Here is an 18184-nt window from a genome sequence, read left to right on the forward strand (position 1 = left end):
TGAACCATGTTGCTACCTCTCCAGCATCAGCTTTCTGCGCTCTGATATCTACTCTCAATTCCATTTTGCTCTTCATATATCTGAGTAAACATTTGGTATCCTCTTTACTACTATTGGCTAGCTGACCTTTGTATTCCATCTTTTACCCCTCGTTATGGCTTTTCAGTTGACTTTGTTGGTTTTAAAAAGCTTCCCAATTCTCTAACTTCCCAATAATTTTAGCTGCAATTTTGTCTTTGGCTTATATGTTGGATAAAGATTTCCATTGTCAAATCTGCATTATCCGGACTGTAGAATACTACTTCTTCTACAAGGGAACGATCTCACCAACTTGCCCCCAGAAATTCAAGCCACTGCAACTCTGCCATCATCCCTGCTAGTGTCCTCTTCCAATCAATGATGTGAGATTGGATGGTTTGAGTTTGCTTTCCTCAGAAAGGAGCAGAATCTGAGAGGGTATGCCAGATTGTGAGGGGTGTTGTTAGGACAGGCAGTGAAAAGCCTTTCCCCATAACACTGTCATCTAAAATTTAGTACATAGGTAGAAGAACATAGAACAGTACAGGACAGATCCCTTGACCCACAACGATGAGGCAAGATTTAATGTAACGCTGGGGAGTTGATGCATTTGCTTGAGAGGCTTCAGGGGGAGGAGGCTGAGAAGACAGACTGTTAAGATCTGAGAAGTTGTGCTTTCCTGCTTTACTTTCAGACTGAGGACAGTGGAGTAATCAGCTGGGGCACTTGTGTGTTCACCCTGTGGGCCTTGTGACACAAAGGAGACTCTCAGTGTCGCTGACGACTACACCGTGGGATGTGCACCCAGATCCAGCTTCTCATTGACTGTATGAAGGAAGTGGAGCTGAAGGTGGACATACTGAGGACCAGACAGGGCACTGAGTGTATTACAGATTGGAGTTTCAGTGAGGTGGTCTCTCCAGAGGTACAGGCAGCAGGTAGCTGAGTGACTGCGAGGAGAGGTAACGGGAACAGGCCCTCAGTACAGCAAGTTCCTGTGGTCATTCCCCTCAGCAACACTGAACCTCTTTTTGCTACTGCTGGGGGATGTCCTGTCACTGAGCACTGAGACTGGCTCTGAAGCTTACCGGGTGAGGGCTATCAGCCAGGGTGATCGTTCTGGGTAAATCAATAGATGGGTTGGAATTTAGGATGAGTCCACAGTGAGGTGGCTGATTGTCTTTCCCATGGAGGGGAGTGGTTAGTGGTGCATGGGTCCTGTTCTGGGTGGAGGTCTGCGATGAGTCGTCAACCAGAGAGGTTTGTACTGGGATATTGGTTGTTCGTGATGTAAATGATGTGGATAAAAATGTAGTAGTGTAGGTTTACAGATGACACGCAATTTGGTGGCACTGGTCATTGCACAGAAGAGTTCCAAGCGATACAGCAGGATATCGAACGGTTGCTGATATGGTCGGAATATTAACAGTATTGACAAAGAGAAGGATGATGGGGTCCAAGCATACAGTCTCACTGAAACTGCGAACACAGGTTGACAGGGAGGTGAAATCGTGTATGACATGTTTGTCTTCATCAGGCAAGGCATTGAGTTCAAGCACCAGGACATTATGTTACAGGTTTCTAAAAGCTGGTGAGGCCACATTGAGAGTACAGTGCTCAGTTCTGGTCACCTCATTATTAGAAGCGTGTGGAGGTTGTGGAGCAGGTGCAGAGGTGGTTTACCAGGATGTCTGGTCTGGAGGTGGTGTTCAGTGAGGAGAGGCTGTACATGCTGGAGCTTTTTCCACTAGTGGCGTCAGCTCAGGAGAGAGTTGATAGAAATTTATAGATGTTTGCAGTTCATTGTTGGTGTAGATAACTAGCAATACTTTTCACAGGAGTGAATTGCCTTCTACTAGTAGACATGTATTTAAGGTCAGAGGAAGGAAGTGAGGAAAACAGATTAGTGGAGATTTTGAATGCACTGCCAGGGGTGGTGGCAGAGGCAGAGAACACAGGAGTATTTAAGGAAATCTCAGACAGGCACAGGAATATGTAGAGAAGGGCCAAAGTGCTACTCCTGTACTGTCCTGTGTTTATGAACAGCAGATGGCCTCTGGGCATGGATTCATGCACGAGGCTGGGATATTATATCCCGAACGATAAATGGTTGTGCAAGGGGCAACAAATGCCACAAATACCTGTGGCATTTCACAGTACAAATGCTACAGGTATGATGGAGTGCAGGGAAGAGAAGGGAGAGATGTGCTTGATCAGGGAGAACATCTCAGTGGCACTTGGAGATTGTCCCAATAATATTGAAGTAAGGAAGGGATAGCAAACACCAGAGGGCATATGGACAAAGTCAAGGGAGGGAAGTTTAGGGCAGACATCAGGGGTAGTTCTTTTTTTAAAGAGGGTTGTGGGTGCCTGGAATGTCTTGCTGGGGATGGTGATGGAGGCTAAAACATGAGGGGTAATTTAAGAGCCTCTTGGACAGGGACATGGATGAAAGAAAAATAGAGGGTTACGGAGTAGTGTGGGTTTAGTACTTTTTTGAAAGGAATCTAAGGGTCGGCACAACATCGAGGGCTGAAAGGCCTGTACTGTGCTGTGCTGTTCTAGGGTTTTGATGGGATTGTATTATTGGCCATCAAATATCAGGAGTCAACAAGGTTGTAATAGAGGGACATTTCAACTTCTCTCACGCTGACTGGGACAGCCGTAATGCCAAGGGTTTGGTGGATCAGAATTTATTCAATGTGCCCAGGAGATTCTTCTCAATCAGTATTTCGAAGTTCCTACCAGAGACAGGACAACACTGAACCTCTTTGTGGGAAATCAGACTCGACAAGTGACGGGTCCTTCGGTGCTGGAGACCTCGATCCACCCACCCCCTCCCTGGCACAAACCAAAGTCTGTTCTCGGAGCGACCCACCGCCTGACAGAGGGAGCCTCTCGGGAGATCTGACCAAACTCTCTCGCAAAATATTCATTTATATTTCAGAGACCTGGGTGGACGAGATTTCCAGTAAATACTGTCAGTTCCAACAGGGTAAATGTAGTTTTGTAGATAAATGTAAAGCAGCAGATATTATTGTTCTGTGAGGCGGTGGGAATTCTCATGAGACAACGAACAGGCGGTGTTCCCGCCTGCTGCACACCGGAACGGTCCCGGGTCAACCCGCAATGTGAAACCCAGACAACGCGGTTTCAGTCATGAAGAGCGGAATCGTTCAATGATCGGAGATTAAATTCTCCGTCCGGGAGGCTGACTCTGGAAATTCATTTCACGACCCTGGGCTGAGCGAACCCGCTGACTCTCCGCAAGGTAAGAGAGCTCCATTGAGCCGGCAGAGAGGGGAAAAGAGTCAGGACCGAAGCGGACCGATTTCTGTGCAGATAGATATCGGTTTACTTCGCGAAAAAAAAACGTGACGGAGAGAGAACTGTCGGGGCTGTGACAGATACACAGCCCGGTTACTCTGAACGGAAATCATCCGCTGCTCAGCCCTTCCACAGACGCTGTGAGTGGCCCTGAAAAGAGCCTTTGGGTAAATAGGTTCAGTTTACGTCGCTTCACTTACTGGCACCGCCGGTTTTCTTGGGCAACAGCACGGCCTGGATATTGGGTAACACACCGCCCTGAGCGATAGTCACCCCTCCCAGCAGCTTGTTGAGCTCCTCGTCGTTGCGGACGGCCAATTGCAGGTGTCGGGGGATGATGCGGGTTTTCTTATTGTCCCGGGCTGCATTGCCGGCCAATTCGAGGATTTCTGCTGTCAGATACTCGAGCACAGCAGCCAGATAAACCGGGGCTCCGGCACCCACCCGCTCAGCATAGTTGCCCTTTCTTAGGAGTCTGTGAACCCGGCCGACCGGGAACTGCAGTCCAGCCCGGGACGAGCGAGATTTGGCCTTGGACCGAACTTTGCCAGTGGTGCCTTTTCCACGTCCAGACATTTCCACAGTCACAGTAACTGCTCCAACGAGAATGAAAGAATGTTCGCCCCGCCCCAACTCGCCTTTTTTATACCTTCTTTGAGAATGCAAACTGATGTTTGTGATTGGTTTAACCGTGCTTATTCTCATTGGTGAAGAGAAACGTCCCAATCGAAGAGCTGCCTTAATCACCAATCAGCGGTCCGTAAAGGTAGAAGCGCGGAAAGTAACCGTCTCCTCCCCAAAGTACACTGGAATTTCGAAAAAGCCCGCCAGAAAATAAATCTCTTGTTCAAATTTAATCAGAAATTAAATAATTGCTGATCTGTTTGACGATTGAGTGTTCGCATTTCCCCGTTACTGAAACCGAGCACATTTAATGCAAGTGTAGTTGATATTGAAATGTCTGGGAACTCAATTCTCTGATTTCATTCAACCCGTAACGGAACCAAGTAAAACTGACCTCTGCTTCTGGTCTGCCCGCGGTCGGTCATTGTGTAAACGTTATCAGGTTATGGACAAACGGCTCTTCTCAAACTGTGACCAGCCTCTAGACTGCAATTTTAAGAAGTTGTTCTCTGAAAGAACCATGAACTGGTTCCAGCCTCGCATTGAAATAATATTCAGAGGTTCCCCAACTGTAACTAATAAACTCCTGAACCCACAGCTAAAACAGCAACGGCAGCAATCCTCCGCTCGACATGTATACCGGCAGGGACAGACTGATGGGGATGGGGAGGTAACAATTCCGTGTCAGTGCAGTGGGAGGAATGTAAAGCACCGGGATTATACGGAGAAGAGTAACCGGATATTCCAACCGTCTTGTAAGCCACCAGACATAAAATATATGCCATTTATTGTCCAAATTTTAGTACAACTCTCAGTGAAATCGTGTGTGGCTCTTAAAAGAGCCGTTGTGCTTTCGATCATCTCACTGGGGAGGTTTACTTGGAGCTGGTGTACTTGGTCACCGCCTTTGTCCCTTCGGACACGGCGTGCTTGGCCAGCTCCCCGGGCAGCAGCAGGCGCACGGCGGTCTGGATCTCCCGTGAGGTGATGGTTGACCGCTTGTTGTAATGGGCCAGGCGGGAAGCCTCGCCCCCGATGCGCTCGAAGATATCGTTGACGAACGAGTTCATGATGCTCATGGCCTTGGAGGAGATGCCGGTATCGGGGTGAACCTGCTTCATCACTTTGTAGATGTGTTTCAGGTATTTAATCATGCTGTACCCTCACCCAGCTGACCCAGTCAGGGTTGATCAGACCCGGCTTGTGATTATCCCATGGACCAAGATAACGAGAGGCATGTAATTCTGCATGTCGTGGGTGTTTTAAACCTTGTTACTTGGCGTTATTTTGACGATTTGGGGAGTACAAAGTTCTGAGGCCAGTAATCAGGCTTTACCTCCAGTCGGGTTCAACTCCCAAACTTTAAATTTATACCTGTCTTTATTTTGCATCTGTATGCCTGGGACTGCATGGATAAACAGTGTTCACTGCAGTACAAACTAGTGATTAAGGTTCTGCAGATTGATCCGTAATTCCAAATTGCAAAAATCTCTGAAATCCTTATTTTGTTGTGCTGACATGACGTTACAAATGGAGAATTTTACCAGGATTAAATGGCATGTCTAATGAAGAGAGTTTCACGGCCCTGGGTCTCTATTCACTGGAACATCGAAGAAAGAAGAGTTACTGAATTGAAACCTATCAAATAGTGAAAGGGCTTGAGTGAGTGGATGTGGAGAGGATTTTTCCTGTGGTGGGAGTGTCTAAAACTGCACCACACAGCTTCAAAATAGAGGGTGTCCTTTTAGAATGGAGATGAGGAGGAATTTCTTCAGCCAAAGAGTGGTGGATCTGTGTTTTTTTTTGCCAAAGGGAGCTGTGGAGGCCAAATCACCGGGTATAGGCCGAGATTGATAGATTCTTGATTGGTCAGGGTACAAAGGGATACAAACGGCGGCAAGAGATTGGGGCTCAGAGGAAAAATTGATCAGTGATGATGAAATGGCAGAGCAGGCTCTCTGAGCCAAATGGCCGAATTCTGCTCCTATATCTTATGACTAAAACTGTCCCAGAGAGCGTTGATCTCGGCTTTGACTCAACCCAGCACCTGAGACTCCACATTACTTATATAAGGAATACAGAAGTTCTTTGTTCTTTGATTAAAGAAATATCATCTCATTTCCATCCTGAATGGTTGTCACCTCATTCTGAGCAACAGACACAAAATGCTGGAGGAAGTCAGCAAGCCAGACAGCACCTATGGAAAAGAGTAACGAGTTGATGCAGTTTGTGTGTGTTGTTTTGAACTTCCAGCATCAGCAGATTCTCTCGTGTTTGTGATTTACACCTCATTCTGAGGGTATTTTCCTCAGTTATCGAGTTCTCATTCACGGGAAACATTCTTCTTGCCGACTGCCTGTCACATCCTGAAAGAATCTAACAGATTTCCTCGTTTTCTCATTAACTGCAGGGAATACAGACCCAGCCCACTCACTCTCCTCCCACATAACCAAGCTTCCATCCCTGGAACCAGCCCAGTCGGTGTGGGGAACAGTCACTGTACTTGCTCTATTGCAGGCATATCCTTCCTGAGGAAGTGTGACCAAACCTGGACACGATACTCAAGGTGTGCTCTCACCAGGGCCCTATATAACCCATTGAGACATCTGTACCCTCTTCTCCAATCCCCCTGGATCACAGGACAAAATACTGTTTGCCTCTCTCATTACTTGCTGTACCTGCATGTTAACTCAAGTGATTTGTTTACAAGGACGCCCAGGTCCCTCTGAGCATCCCCCTGTGGAAATGACTCTTATAGTTTGTTCCTGGGAATGGGTGATCTCACATTTCCCCACATTTTATTCCATCTGCCACATCCTCAACCATTCACTCTCCCGTCTACATCCCCCAAACCTTCTCACTACTGACACTGTCCCTCCTGCTCTGCCACAGCAGCAGACATAGTCACTGAGTTATGCAGCACAGAAACAGGCCCTTCAGCCCAACACATCCATGCTGACCAAGTGGCCAAACAAAACCATCGTCAGTTACCTGCATTTGGCCCATGTCCCTGTGAAACTTCCTTCTCCACAGTCCAAGAGATATTTGGGGTAGTTTGTTCCATGTAAACAGCACATTCTGTGTATAAAACCTGTTCTTCAGGGTCCCATTTAAAACTTCCCTCTTTCACTTTATATCTGTAATCTCTCGCTTCCAACTCTATAACCCTGGAGATAACAGATTCACTATTGACCGTATCAATGACTGCCATTATTTTCTCACCTCTCTAACGTCACATACACTCTGGTGAGAAAGGTCCTGGCCTATCCAGCCTCCTGTTAAATCCCTTTTGCACCCTCTCCAGATTAATGTCACCCTCTGATTCCAGGGCAACTATAACTGTACTCCGTGCTCCAAGAGTAGTTTCCCCGAGGCTGGTAGAGCTGTAATGTGCCGTCACAGTCCAGTGCCCGATTCTCTGACCGATGAATGCGAGTGTGGCGAACAGCTTCTTCACCGTCCTGCCTACCTGTGTTTACACTCTGAAGGAATTCGATATCTGCACCCCGATATCTCTGTTTTACAGCACTCCCAGGGACGGACCATTCCCCACGGCAGTTCTGCCCTGGTTCGTCAATGACAATGGAACATCTCACATTTATCTGTCATTCCTCAAATCACTGACATCATTGATCACCATCCTGTTGTAATGTTAGTTACATTGTTTCACACTCCACGATATCACCAACTTCAGTGACATCGATAAATTTGCTGAGCCGGACATTGACATTGTCCGCCGAGTCTTTAGCAACAGCAGACTTGACTCGAATCCCGGTGCCACACTATTGATCACAGGAATTTACTGGCGGTGGGACTTCATCGGATCAGAATACAGTGTGATTGGCGCAGGATTAATTTCAAATTGCCCGCCAATTTCAGAGCACCCAGCAACGGTGCTTGACTACTTTTAAAATTATTTACCATTAATTGTATCAAGGATTATACAATGTCAGTTTCTTTTAATGAATTTAATATCTAATTCCAGTCAAGATTTAAATTCATAATTCTGGAATCGTTTCTCTAAACAACTGAACTGATTTTTGTTCGAGACGGATAAGAGGATTAAGATCGATCTTAATGCGTTCAGAGGTTCTGAAGTAATATCGATAAAAATAATTAAAATGTTGTGGATACGGCTCCGTCTGTGAGGCGGTGGGTGGCTCTTAGAAGAGCCTTTGTTTTGTGCTCGGGAGGAAGTGGGAGTTTTTCAGCCGCCGAAGCCATAGAGAGTGCGGCCCTGGCGTTTCAGAGCGTACACCACATCCATGGCAGTGACCGTCTTGCGCTTGGCGTGTTCAGTGTAGGTGACCGCATCCCGGATCACATTCTCCAGGAAAACCTTCAGCACCCCGCGGGTCTCCTCGTAGATCAGACCCGAGATCCGCTTGACGCCGCCACGGCGAGCCAGACGGCGGATGGCCGGTTTGGTGATGCCCTGGATGTTATCACGGAGCACTTTACGGTGCCGCTTGGCTCCGCCTTTGCCCAGTCCTTTGCCTCCTTTCCCTCTGCCAGACATGATGCTGCTTCACTCAGGTCGCTGCTCACTGACAAACTGCCTGCTGCTGTCTCCTTTTATACACAGCGCCCCGACCTGCCCGAGAAACGCGCAGAGAGACAGAGGCGGGGAGGGGAGGAGACAGAGTCAGAGTGACGGACAGAGCCGAGACCGGCCTCTCATCGTCCAGCTCCGCCTTCACTTTACCACACCCGCCAATTTCCAACGATTCATCCGACACAAAGCGCTCCAGCGAAAAACAAAACTCCCTCACACATCACGTACATACTGGAGGATTTCTGGGAATTTGCCGATTCTCCTGCTTTAAATTATAGAAAGTGCTTTTCCATTCCGCAAATCCCCAAGCACCTCGGTCTGTCCCTCCCCGGATCCTTGACCAGTGCGAGCGTCCTCACACACAGCAGTTGGTGGGCGAGGGTGCAGTTACTTCCAGTGATGAGAGGGTTGATTCATTAGAACAATTGTTCCTCTGGATCGCCAGGGAAATGAAAGACCGGTCACATACAGGAACAGGATACATAACCAGATATATAGACTGCGCTTCTCTAAGGGTCAGAGCCGTCTCTATTTCCTGAGGAGACTGAGGTCCTTTAACATCTGCCGGACGATGCTGAGGATGTTCTACGAGTCTGTGGTGGCCAGTGCTATCATGTTTGCTGTTGTGTGCTGGGGCAGCAGGCTGAGGGTAGCAGACACCAACAGAATCAACAAACTCATTCCAGTAATGTTGTGGGGATGGAACTGGACTCTCTCACAGTGGTGTCTGAAAAGAGGATGCTGTCTAAGTTGCATGCCATCTTGGTCAATGTCTCCCATCCACTACATAATGTACTGGGTGGGCACAGGAGTACATTCAGCCAGAGACTCATTCCACCGAGATGCAGCACTGAGCGTCATAGGAAGTCATTCCTGCTTGTGGCCATCAAACTTTACAACTCCTCCCTTGGAGGGTCAGACACCATGAGCCGATAGGCTGGTCCTGGACTTATTTCATAATTTACATATTACTATTTAAATTATTAATGGTTCTAATACTATTATTTATGGTGCAACTGTAATGAAAACCAATTTCCCCCGGGATCAATAAAGTATGACTATGACTATGGCTTCTGGGATCTTCTAAAGCCCAGGTAAAGTGGTGGCTGAGGAGCGGTTGCGAGGTGGGTGGGTCTTCAGGTACAAGGGTCATTGGGTCTCAAGGGAAACGAGAGATGGGTCCAAGGAGGGTGGGAGCCAATATGTTTCCGGGGAGCCGCCTTCATGCTACACGGAAGGGTTTGAACGAGCAGGGATGAGGTCCTGCACAGTGATTTTCGGGAACAAGGTTAACAAAAATCAGGACTTCCAGGATTGTATTACGATGCAAAGCATGTGGCTGTGGGGTGGGAAATCGATATTTCATGCAGTTTAATATGTTGCTGAGGAACTGATGTGGGAGGGAGGTCTTCATGGATCAATGGGTTCTCTTCCAGGCAGGTGGGAGACCAGGACAAACGAGACCATTTGCATCTGAACCAGACGGGAACCAACATTTTCGCCAGGAGGTTTGATGGTGTCACTTGGCAGAGTTTGAACTAGAGTAGCAAGTGGGAGAATGTATGTATGACAAGACAGTCTGAAAAGAACGAGAGCCAATGTCAGGCTAATAAACATGGTGGGACTGATCAGCTGAAATGAGCTTATTTCAACATTAGGAGTGTTATGTTGTCAGACGGACAGGGCTGGCAGCTCAACATTCCTGGGTTTGATTGCTTTACATGTGAGTGGGGGGTTAAAAGATGCAGAGGTTACCCACTGGGAATGTCACAGCAAACTGGAAGGCTCATTTACAGAGGCAATCTGCAGTTACACTAATGGGATTATCGTATTGGCCCCCAATAACCACCGGGAGGTGGAGGATCGGATATGTTGATGCTTATGGGGAGGTGCAGAACAACAGGGTTGTCATAGTGAGGGACTTCATCTTCCCTAGAATTGACTGGATCTTGCTTAATACTCAGATGCGCAAGATTTGTTCAGCGAATTAGAGGAGTGTTTGGAACATTATGTACAGGGCCCAACCAGAGTTGAGAACATACAGGAATTAGTTTTGAGAAATGAGCCAGGCCAGCTAACAGCCGAGAGTCAGTGAACATTTTGGGAACAGTGATCACTACTTTTTTTTTTAAACTTATGAGTAGAATAAAATTAGATCTTGTATGAAAGTACTAATTTGCAGGAGGACAAGTCAGGATGGAGCAAGAGAGGAGCCAAGGGGCATTGATCGGGAGCAGCCACTGTCAGACAAGTCCACATCTGACGTGGGAGTTGTTTAAAGACCAGCAACTCTGAGTTCAGGATCAGCATGTTCGGTGAGGAGTGAGGAGGGGGAAGGGAACTTTGGATGAGCACAGAGATCCTAAATTTAGACAGAAGGATATGTAAGGTTTGTGAAGCTAAAGTCAGACTGGGTACCTTTGGAATATAACGATAGCAGGGAAATGCTAAAGCAGATGATAGGAAAGGCCAAATCGGGGCCACAACCGGTCCTTGTGAAGTGGGACTAAAGATAATCCCAAGGCCTTGTGACTTGTATTAATAAAACGAGGATAACCAGAGAATGGAAAGGTCGACTCAAGATTAAAGGAGGAATGATGTGGTTGAAGTCAGACCAAGTGGCTGAGGTACTAAATGGGTACGTTGTGTTAGTATTTATGAGAAGGAATTGAATGGCAATGAAAACAGAGTGAGACATGCTAATGTGCAGAGACATGTTGAGATTAAGGAGGAGGTTGTGCTGGGACGTCTGAAAATCAATAAGATGGATAACACTCCAGGCCTGAAGGCGTATATCCTACAATAGTAAAGGAAGCAGGCGAGCAGATTGCTGGGGATTTGACAAGGATCTATGTGTCCTCGATCACAACATGTGAGGTCCCACAGGACTGGAGTGTTGCAAATGTTGCAGTTTTGATTATGAAGGGAAATAACAAGAATCCAAAAAATCTATAGGCAGGGCAGCCTCATTTCCATGGTAGAGAAGCTACTGGGGAGGATATTGAGGTACAGGATTTATGCACATTTGGAAAGGCATGGACTGTTAAGGGACAATCAGCATGGTTTTGTGTGGGCAGATCACACATGATAAAATTGATTGAGGTTTTTGAGGAGATAATACAGACTAAGGTATAGGAGCAGAATTAGACCATTTGGCCCATCAAGTCTGCTCCGACATTTCATTGTGGCTGATCCATTTTTCCTCTCAGCCCCAGTCTCCTGCCTTTCCCCTGTATCCCTTCATACTCTGACCAATCAAGAATCTATCAACCTCTGCCTTAAATATACATAAAGTCCTGGCTTAACAGCTTCCTTTGGCAATGAATTCCACAGATTCACCACTCTCTGGCTAAAGAAATTCCCCATCTCCACATTCTACAAGGACTATTCTGAGGCTGTGTCCTCTGATATTAGACACTCCCATCTTCTGCACATCCACTTTATCACTGCCTTTGACCATTTGATAGGTTTCAAATGGGCCACCCCTCATTGTTCAAAAATTCCAGAGAAAACAGACCCAGAGCCATCAAACTCTCTTCATATGACAAGCTGTTTCATCCAGGAATCAAACTGGAGAACATCCTTTGAAATCCACCCAATTTCAGCTCATCCTTCCTAAGATAAAGGGCCCAAAACTGCTCACAATACACCAATGAGGCCTCCCCAGGTTTATAAACTCTAATCATTATCATGATTGGTGCAGATATTGTGGGTCAAAGGGCAGGTTGCCATCTGTCCCATATTGTGTACTGTCGAATATGTTTGATCTAAAAGCAATTGCAGGGACATGGTTACAGAGACTGGGACTGGGAATTCAACCTTCCACTGTATTCAATGTTCCACACGGAATCGGCAAAATGGAAAGGAGCAGGATGGATTTGTTCATAACGTGCTGGTGAAGGAGTGGATACAGTGCCTATAAAAAATGTTCAATCTCCTCAGAAGTTTTTTATGTTTTATTGTTTTGCGATGGATTTAATTTTGCTTTTTTGACACAGATCAACAGAAAAGACTCCACGGTGTCAAAGTGAAAACTGATCTCCACAAAGTGATCTAAATTAATTGTAAATATAAAACACAAAATAATTCATTGCATTAGTATTCATCTCCTTCAAATCAGTAATTAGTTGATGCACCTTTAACAGTATTTACAGTTGAGTCTGTGTAGATAGGTGTCTATCAGCTTTGCACATCTGAACACTGCAATTTTCCCCATCCTTCTTTACAAAACTGCTGAAGCTCTGTCAGAATGCATGGGTTGGTGAGTGAACAGATCTTTTCAAGTCCAGCCACAAATTCTCAATTGGATTGAGGTCTGGACTCTCACAAAGCCACTCCAGGACATTAACTTTGTTGTTTTAAGGCATTCCTGTGTAGCTTTGGTTTTATGATTGTGGTCATTGTCTTGCTGGAAAATTAATTTTCTCCTCTAAGTCGCAGTTCTCTTGAAGACTGAATTAGGTCTTCCTCCAGGATTTCCCTGTATTTTGCTGCATTCATTTTACCCTCTACCTTTATGCGCCTTTCAGGGCCTGCTGCAGTGAAGCATACCCACAGGATGATACAGCCTCCACCATACTTCACGGTAGGGATGGTGTGTTTTTGATGTTATACGGTGTTTAGCTTACTCCAAACTTAGTGTTTGTGATGGTCAAAAAGTTCAATTTTGTTTTTGTCAGACCACAGAATCTTCTTCCAACTGACTTCAGAGTCCCCCACAATTCTGGGAAACTTCAGGCAAGATTCATGAGAGCATTTTTCAACAGTGGCTTTTTCTCTGCCACTCTCCCATAAAGCTGCGACTGGTGAAACACCCGGGCAACAGTTGATGTATGCACAATCTCTCCCACCACTGAAGCTTGTAACTCCTCCAGAGTTATCATAGGTCTCTTGGTGGCCTCCCCCACTGGCCCCTTCTTGCATGGCCACTCAGTTTTTGAGTATAGTCTGCTCTTGGCAGATTTACAGCTGTGCCATATTCTTCCCACTTCTGGATGAGTGACTTAACTATACTCGAAGGGCATTCAGTGACTTGGAAATGTTCTTGTATCCATCTCCTGGCTTGTGTTTGTCAATTACCTGTTTGCAGAGCAGCTCGGAGTTTTGATTTGTCTTCACAGTGTAGTTTCTCCCAGGATACTGACTCACCAGCAGTTCGACCTTCCACTTACAGGTGTACTATTACTACAATCAATTGAAACACTTTCACTGCACACGGTCATCTCCATTTAACTGATTATGTAACTTCGAAAACTAATTGGCTGCACCAGAGATGATTTGGTGTGTCATATTAAAGGGGATGAATACTTAAACAGACAATTATTTTGTGTTTTAGATTTGTAATTAATTGAGAGCATTTTGTAGAGATTTGTTTTCACTCTGACACAAGAGTCTTTTTCCATTGATTAGTTTCAAAACAGCCAAATTCAATCCACTGAGATTCAATGTTGTAAAACTATAAAACATGAAAACTTCCAAGGGGTGTGAATACTTTTCAAAGGCACTTTATATGTAGGGAGAATGATGATGAACGAGGAAGGGAAAGAAGACATGGGGAGGAGTGGCCTCAAGATCCTGAGGTGTGGTCAAAGGCATTCAAGGAAATATTAAATCAAAGAACATACAAAGAGGCAAGGGCTGGTGGTAGACAAGAGAATCAGGAATTTTCTAGGAAGCAGTGATGAGATAAAAGCTAAAAGTAACAAGGAATGCGCAGAGATGTTAACTCAATAATTTGCATTAGTGTTCACAGTGGGGCACAGCAAACATCCCACAGATATCTAACAGTGACATTTCAACATTGTGCCATAATGTGTAATGATCGCCATCACAAGGGAGAAACTAATGGGACTAAAAGCAAACATTACTTGGTCCCAACGACCTGCACTGGAGGCTTTCACAGGAAGTCTGAAGAGAAAGTAGAGACATTGAAGTCTGTCAAAACTCACTGTTACAGAAAGGTTCCAGTGGAGTTGAAAACCATTGTTGAAGAAGGGTGGGAGATAAAAAGCAGACAACTGTAGTCTTGTTAACTTCACTCCGGGTACTGGAATCAATAATCTATGAAGAAATAACAAGTCGTTTGGAAAAGTTTAATGTCATTGAACTAACTCAACAGGGTCTACAGTCAGATTGACACAGATTCCAAAACAACCAAAGTTCCCAACTGAGCTTGTGTCTGTAACCCACTCAACACCACATTATGAACAAGGTTATCCTCCTCCTTGTCCCATTTCTTTGCATTTGGCCCAGATACTTCAAAATCTTTCCTTCCCATCTACTTGTCCAAGTACCTTTTTAATGTACCTGACTCAACCACTCCCCAGAGCAGCTCATTCCATTTACTGACCAGCCTCCATATCCCTCATGATTTTATACACCTCTGCAATATCAGCACTCATTCTCCAACATTCCAGGGAAAATTGTCCAAAACACCTTTCCACAAATCCTTTGAGATCCAGTAACATCCCCGCAAGTCTCCTCTGCACTCTTTCCAGCTTAATCATGTCTGTCATACAGCAGGGTCACTAAAATTAAACACTATTTGCGAAATGTAGCCAAACCAACATGTTGTACAACTGCAACATCTCATCACAGCTTCTATATTTGGTGCCCTGACTGAAGGCCAGTGTTCCAAAAGCCTCTTCCCCACCCTGTCCATCTGGAACCTGTTTTGGACCCTGTAACCTGGGTTGTTGAATGTTAAGTCATGTTTGACAAACTTACCAGAGATTTGAGGCTTTACGGGGGAAGTTGGGGAAGTGGTGTTTTTGGATTTTTAGGAGCCATTTGACAAGGTGCCACATGGCAGGCTGGTGCACAAGACCAGAGCTCAGTACTGGGAAGGAAGTGTGTTAATACTGACTGAAGACAGTTATCATACTGAGACAGAATAATGGGTCTGTTTCAGACTGGGATGATACAAGTACTGCAGTAACGCAGCGACCAGTTCTGGATCATCTGAGGCTTGGATGGGGCATTATTTGTGTTCAGGAAGGTTTCCTGAAACAATATGTGGTCCACCAGGGAGGGGAACATTCTTGACTTCACCTTGGGAAATATGGGACTCAGCAGAGTGGTGGCAGGAACAACCAGTGTTCAAGGAGGAATTAGACAAGTCGTTCAGGGGAAATGACCTGCAGAGCTGTGGGGACAGAGTGGGGAATGGGACTGTGGAAAAGTTGTAGCAGGAGTTGGTATTAACTTGATGAGTCAAATAGTCTCGACAATCACAGAATGATTCTCTGCCCAATAATAGTCTGAAAAAATCATTCTGGTCGCCAGTGAATCTTCCAAGCTCCAGGATGGACAAGATCAATTGTGTAATAAGGACACACTTCTGTCGAAACACTGACACTGTATACCAAGCACACTGAGCTGCCAGAGCACAGCACCGGCCAGTGAGGACACAGACCAGTACAACACCCGGCTCTCTACTACAAAGTTCAAAGCTGAAAGTAAATGTATTATCAAAATACATTTCTGTCACCATATACAACCCTGAGGTTAGTTTTCTTGTGAGCATACTGCTGGTTTGTTAGAGCGGTTGGGGAGGGTTAAACTAATTTGGCAGGGGCGTGGGAACAGGCGTGAAAGGACTCAGGATAGGACAGATGGTAAAAAAACAAAGATCGCATGCAGTCACACTGTCAGGAAGGGCAGGCAGATGATAGGACATAACTGCAGCCAGCAGGGTGAGTATCAGTGCGTGAGGGATGCAGAATGAAGAAGGGTAGCAAATGCTGTACTCAAACTGTTATATCTCAGTTCACAGAGTTTCATAAATAAGATGCATAATCTTATTGCCCTATTATGGATGGTCATGTATAATGTTGTGACCATCACTGAATCACGGCTGAAGAATGTTTGTAGTTGGGAGCTAAGTGCCCAAGGTTACACGTATCAGAGCAACAGGAAGGTAGGCAATGGGGATGGCGTGGCTCTGCTGGTGAAGAATGGTAACAAATCAGTAGAAAGATGTGACAAAGGATTGGAAGATGTTGAATCCTTGTGAGCTGAGTTTAAAAACTGCAAGTGTAAAAAGGACGTTGATGGCAGTTGTATACAGGCCTCCGAACAGTTTCTGGGATGTGGACCACAGGTTACAACAGGAAATAGAAAAGGCAGGTCAAAAGGGCAATGTTGTGGGAGATTTCATCGGAGTCATGAGAGATTTTAACATGCAGGTTGATTGGGAAAATCAGGTTGGAAATAGATCTCAAGAGAGTGAGTTTGCTGAATGCTGAACAGATGGCTTTTTGGAGCAGTTTGTCATTGAGCTACTAGCAGATCACCTATACTGGATTATGTGTTATTGAATAAACTGGAGGTGATCTGGGAGCTGAAGGTAAAAGAACCCTTAGGAGGCAGTGGTCTCAGTATCACTGAGTTCAACTTGAAATTGGACAGGGAGAAAGTACAGTCTGACAAAGCAGTGTTTCAGTGGAGTAAAGGTATTACAGTGGTGTGAGAGAGGAGTTGGCTAAAGTAAATTGGAAGGAGATGCTGGCAGGGATGGCAGCAGAGCAGCAATGGTGTGAGTTTCTGGGGAAAATGAGGAAGGTGTAGGATAGATGTATTCCAGAAACAAACAAATACTCAAATGGCAAAATAGTACAACCGTGGCTGACAAGGAAGTCAATGCTAATGTAAAACCAAAAGGGAGGACATACAACAAGCAAAAATTATTCAGAATACAGAGGATTGTGAAGCTTTAACAGCTGACAGAGAGCAACCTAAAGAGGGAAGAGATGAAACATGCAAGCAAGCTGGCAAACATGATCAAAATGGATAGTTTTAGCTTTTTCAAGTACGTAAAAATAAAAGAGAGATGAGACTGGGTAAAGGACTGCTAGAAAATAAGGCCAGAGGAATAATAACGGTGGGGGTTGGGGGGGATACAAGGAAATGGCAGATGAACTAAATGAGTATTTTGTATCAGTGGAAGATACTAGCAGTGTGCCAGATGCTGAAGGGTGTGAGGGAAGAGAAGAGCAGTTATTATTACAAGGGAAAAGGTGCTCAAAAAGCTGAAAGACCTGAGGGTTCATAAGTCACCCGGACCAGATGAACTGTACCCTAGGGTTCTGAAAGAGGTAACGCTCCTGACTGACCGTGTGAAGGAAATGGAGCTGGAGATGGACAGACCCAGAGTTTCCAGGATGCTGAGACCAGAGATTCAGTGGGTTGGTCAAACCTGAGGTCAGGCTGCAAATAGTTTGGTCGCGACCACGACTGGAAAGGGGAAGAGACAGACAGTGCAATGTCTCCCTGTGGCTGTGACCCTCAGAAACAAGTAGACTCCTTTGGATACCCCTGGGAGGATGACGAACCAGAGCACAGCAGCCCGTCAGGTCGGTGGTACTGACACCCCAGTCCGATGCTCCGCGGGAGGAACGGTCAAGCAGAGCAGTGATGACAGCAGACTCACAGTACAGGGGATGTGCAGGAGATTCTGTGGCTGCAAGAGAGATAACACGGTGGTGTGTCCCCTCCTGGGTACCAGGGTCAGGCACGTCTCAGATGTGCAGAATTTCCTGAAGATAAATTTGCTGGTTGGGTCGGTGGTAAGGAAGAGCCAAATGCCATGTTAGCATTCATTTAGAGAGGAGTACAATGCAGAAGCAAGGATGTAATGCTAAAGATTGATAAGGCATTGGT

The 18184-nt window shown here is 45.7% G+C and overlaps 3 protein-coding genes across 3 annotated transcripts in view; all 3 read right to left on the bottom strand.

Annotated features, from left to right (window-relative positions):
• LOC140189167 (uncharacterized) overlaps positions 1-3921 on the bottom strand; it is a 420311-nt gene extending 416390 nt beyond the window's left edge. The window contains exon 1 of the mRNA XM_072245865.1: positions 3552-3921. Coding sequence (XP_072101966.1) covers positions 3552-3921 — 370 coding nt within the window. The remainder of the gene's footprint in view (positions 1-3551) is intronic.
• Positions 3922-4844: 923 nt separating this feature from the next.
• On the bottom strand, positions 4845-5123 carry LOC140189185 (histone H2B 7-like). The gene has a single exon (XM_072245878.1). The coding sequence runs from the start codon at positions 5121-5123 to the stop codon at positions 4845-4847; it is 279 nt and encodes a 92-aa protein (XP_072101979.1).
• A 3053-nt stretch (positions 5124-8176) lies between these two features.
• LOC140189186 (histone H4) lies at positions 8177-8488 on the bottom strand. The gene has a single exon (XM_072245879.1). It carries the CDS (start codon positions 8486-8488, stop codon positions 8177-8179), a length of 312 nt encoding a protein of 103 aa, XP_072101980.1.
• Between the last annotated feature and the right edge of the window lie 9696 nt (positions 8489-18184).

Source organism: Mobula birostris, chromosome 28 (assembly GCF_030028105.1).
Source record: "Mobula birostris isolate sMobBir1 chromosome 28, sMobBir1.hap1, whole genome shotgun sequence".
Classification (NCBI taxonomy): Eukaryota; Metazoa; Chordata; class Chondrichthyes; order Myliobatiformes; family Myliobatidae; genus Mobula; species Mobula birostris.

Excerpts from the sequence above, each read along its gene's own strand:
- LOC140189185 (XM_072245878.1), bottom strand. The coding sequence starts at position 5,123 with ATGATTAAATACCTGAAACACATCTACAAAGTGATGAAGCAGGTTCAC.
- LOC140189186 (XM_072245879.1), bottom strand. The coding sequence starts at position 8,488 with ATGTCTGGCAGAGGGAAAGGAGGCAAAGGACTGGGCAAAGGCGGAGCC.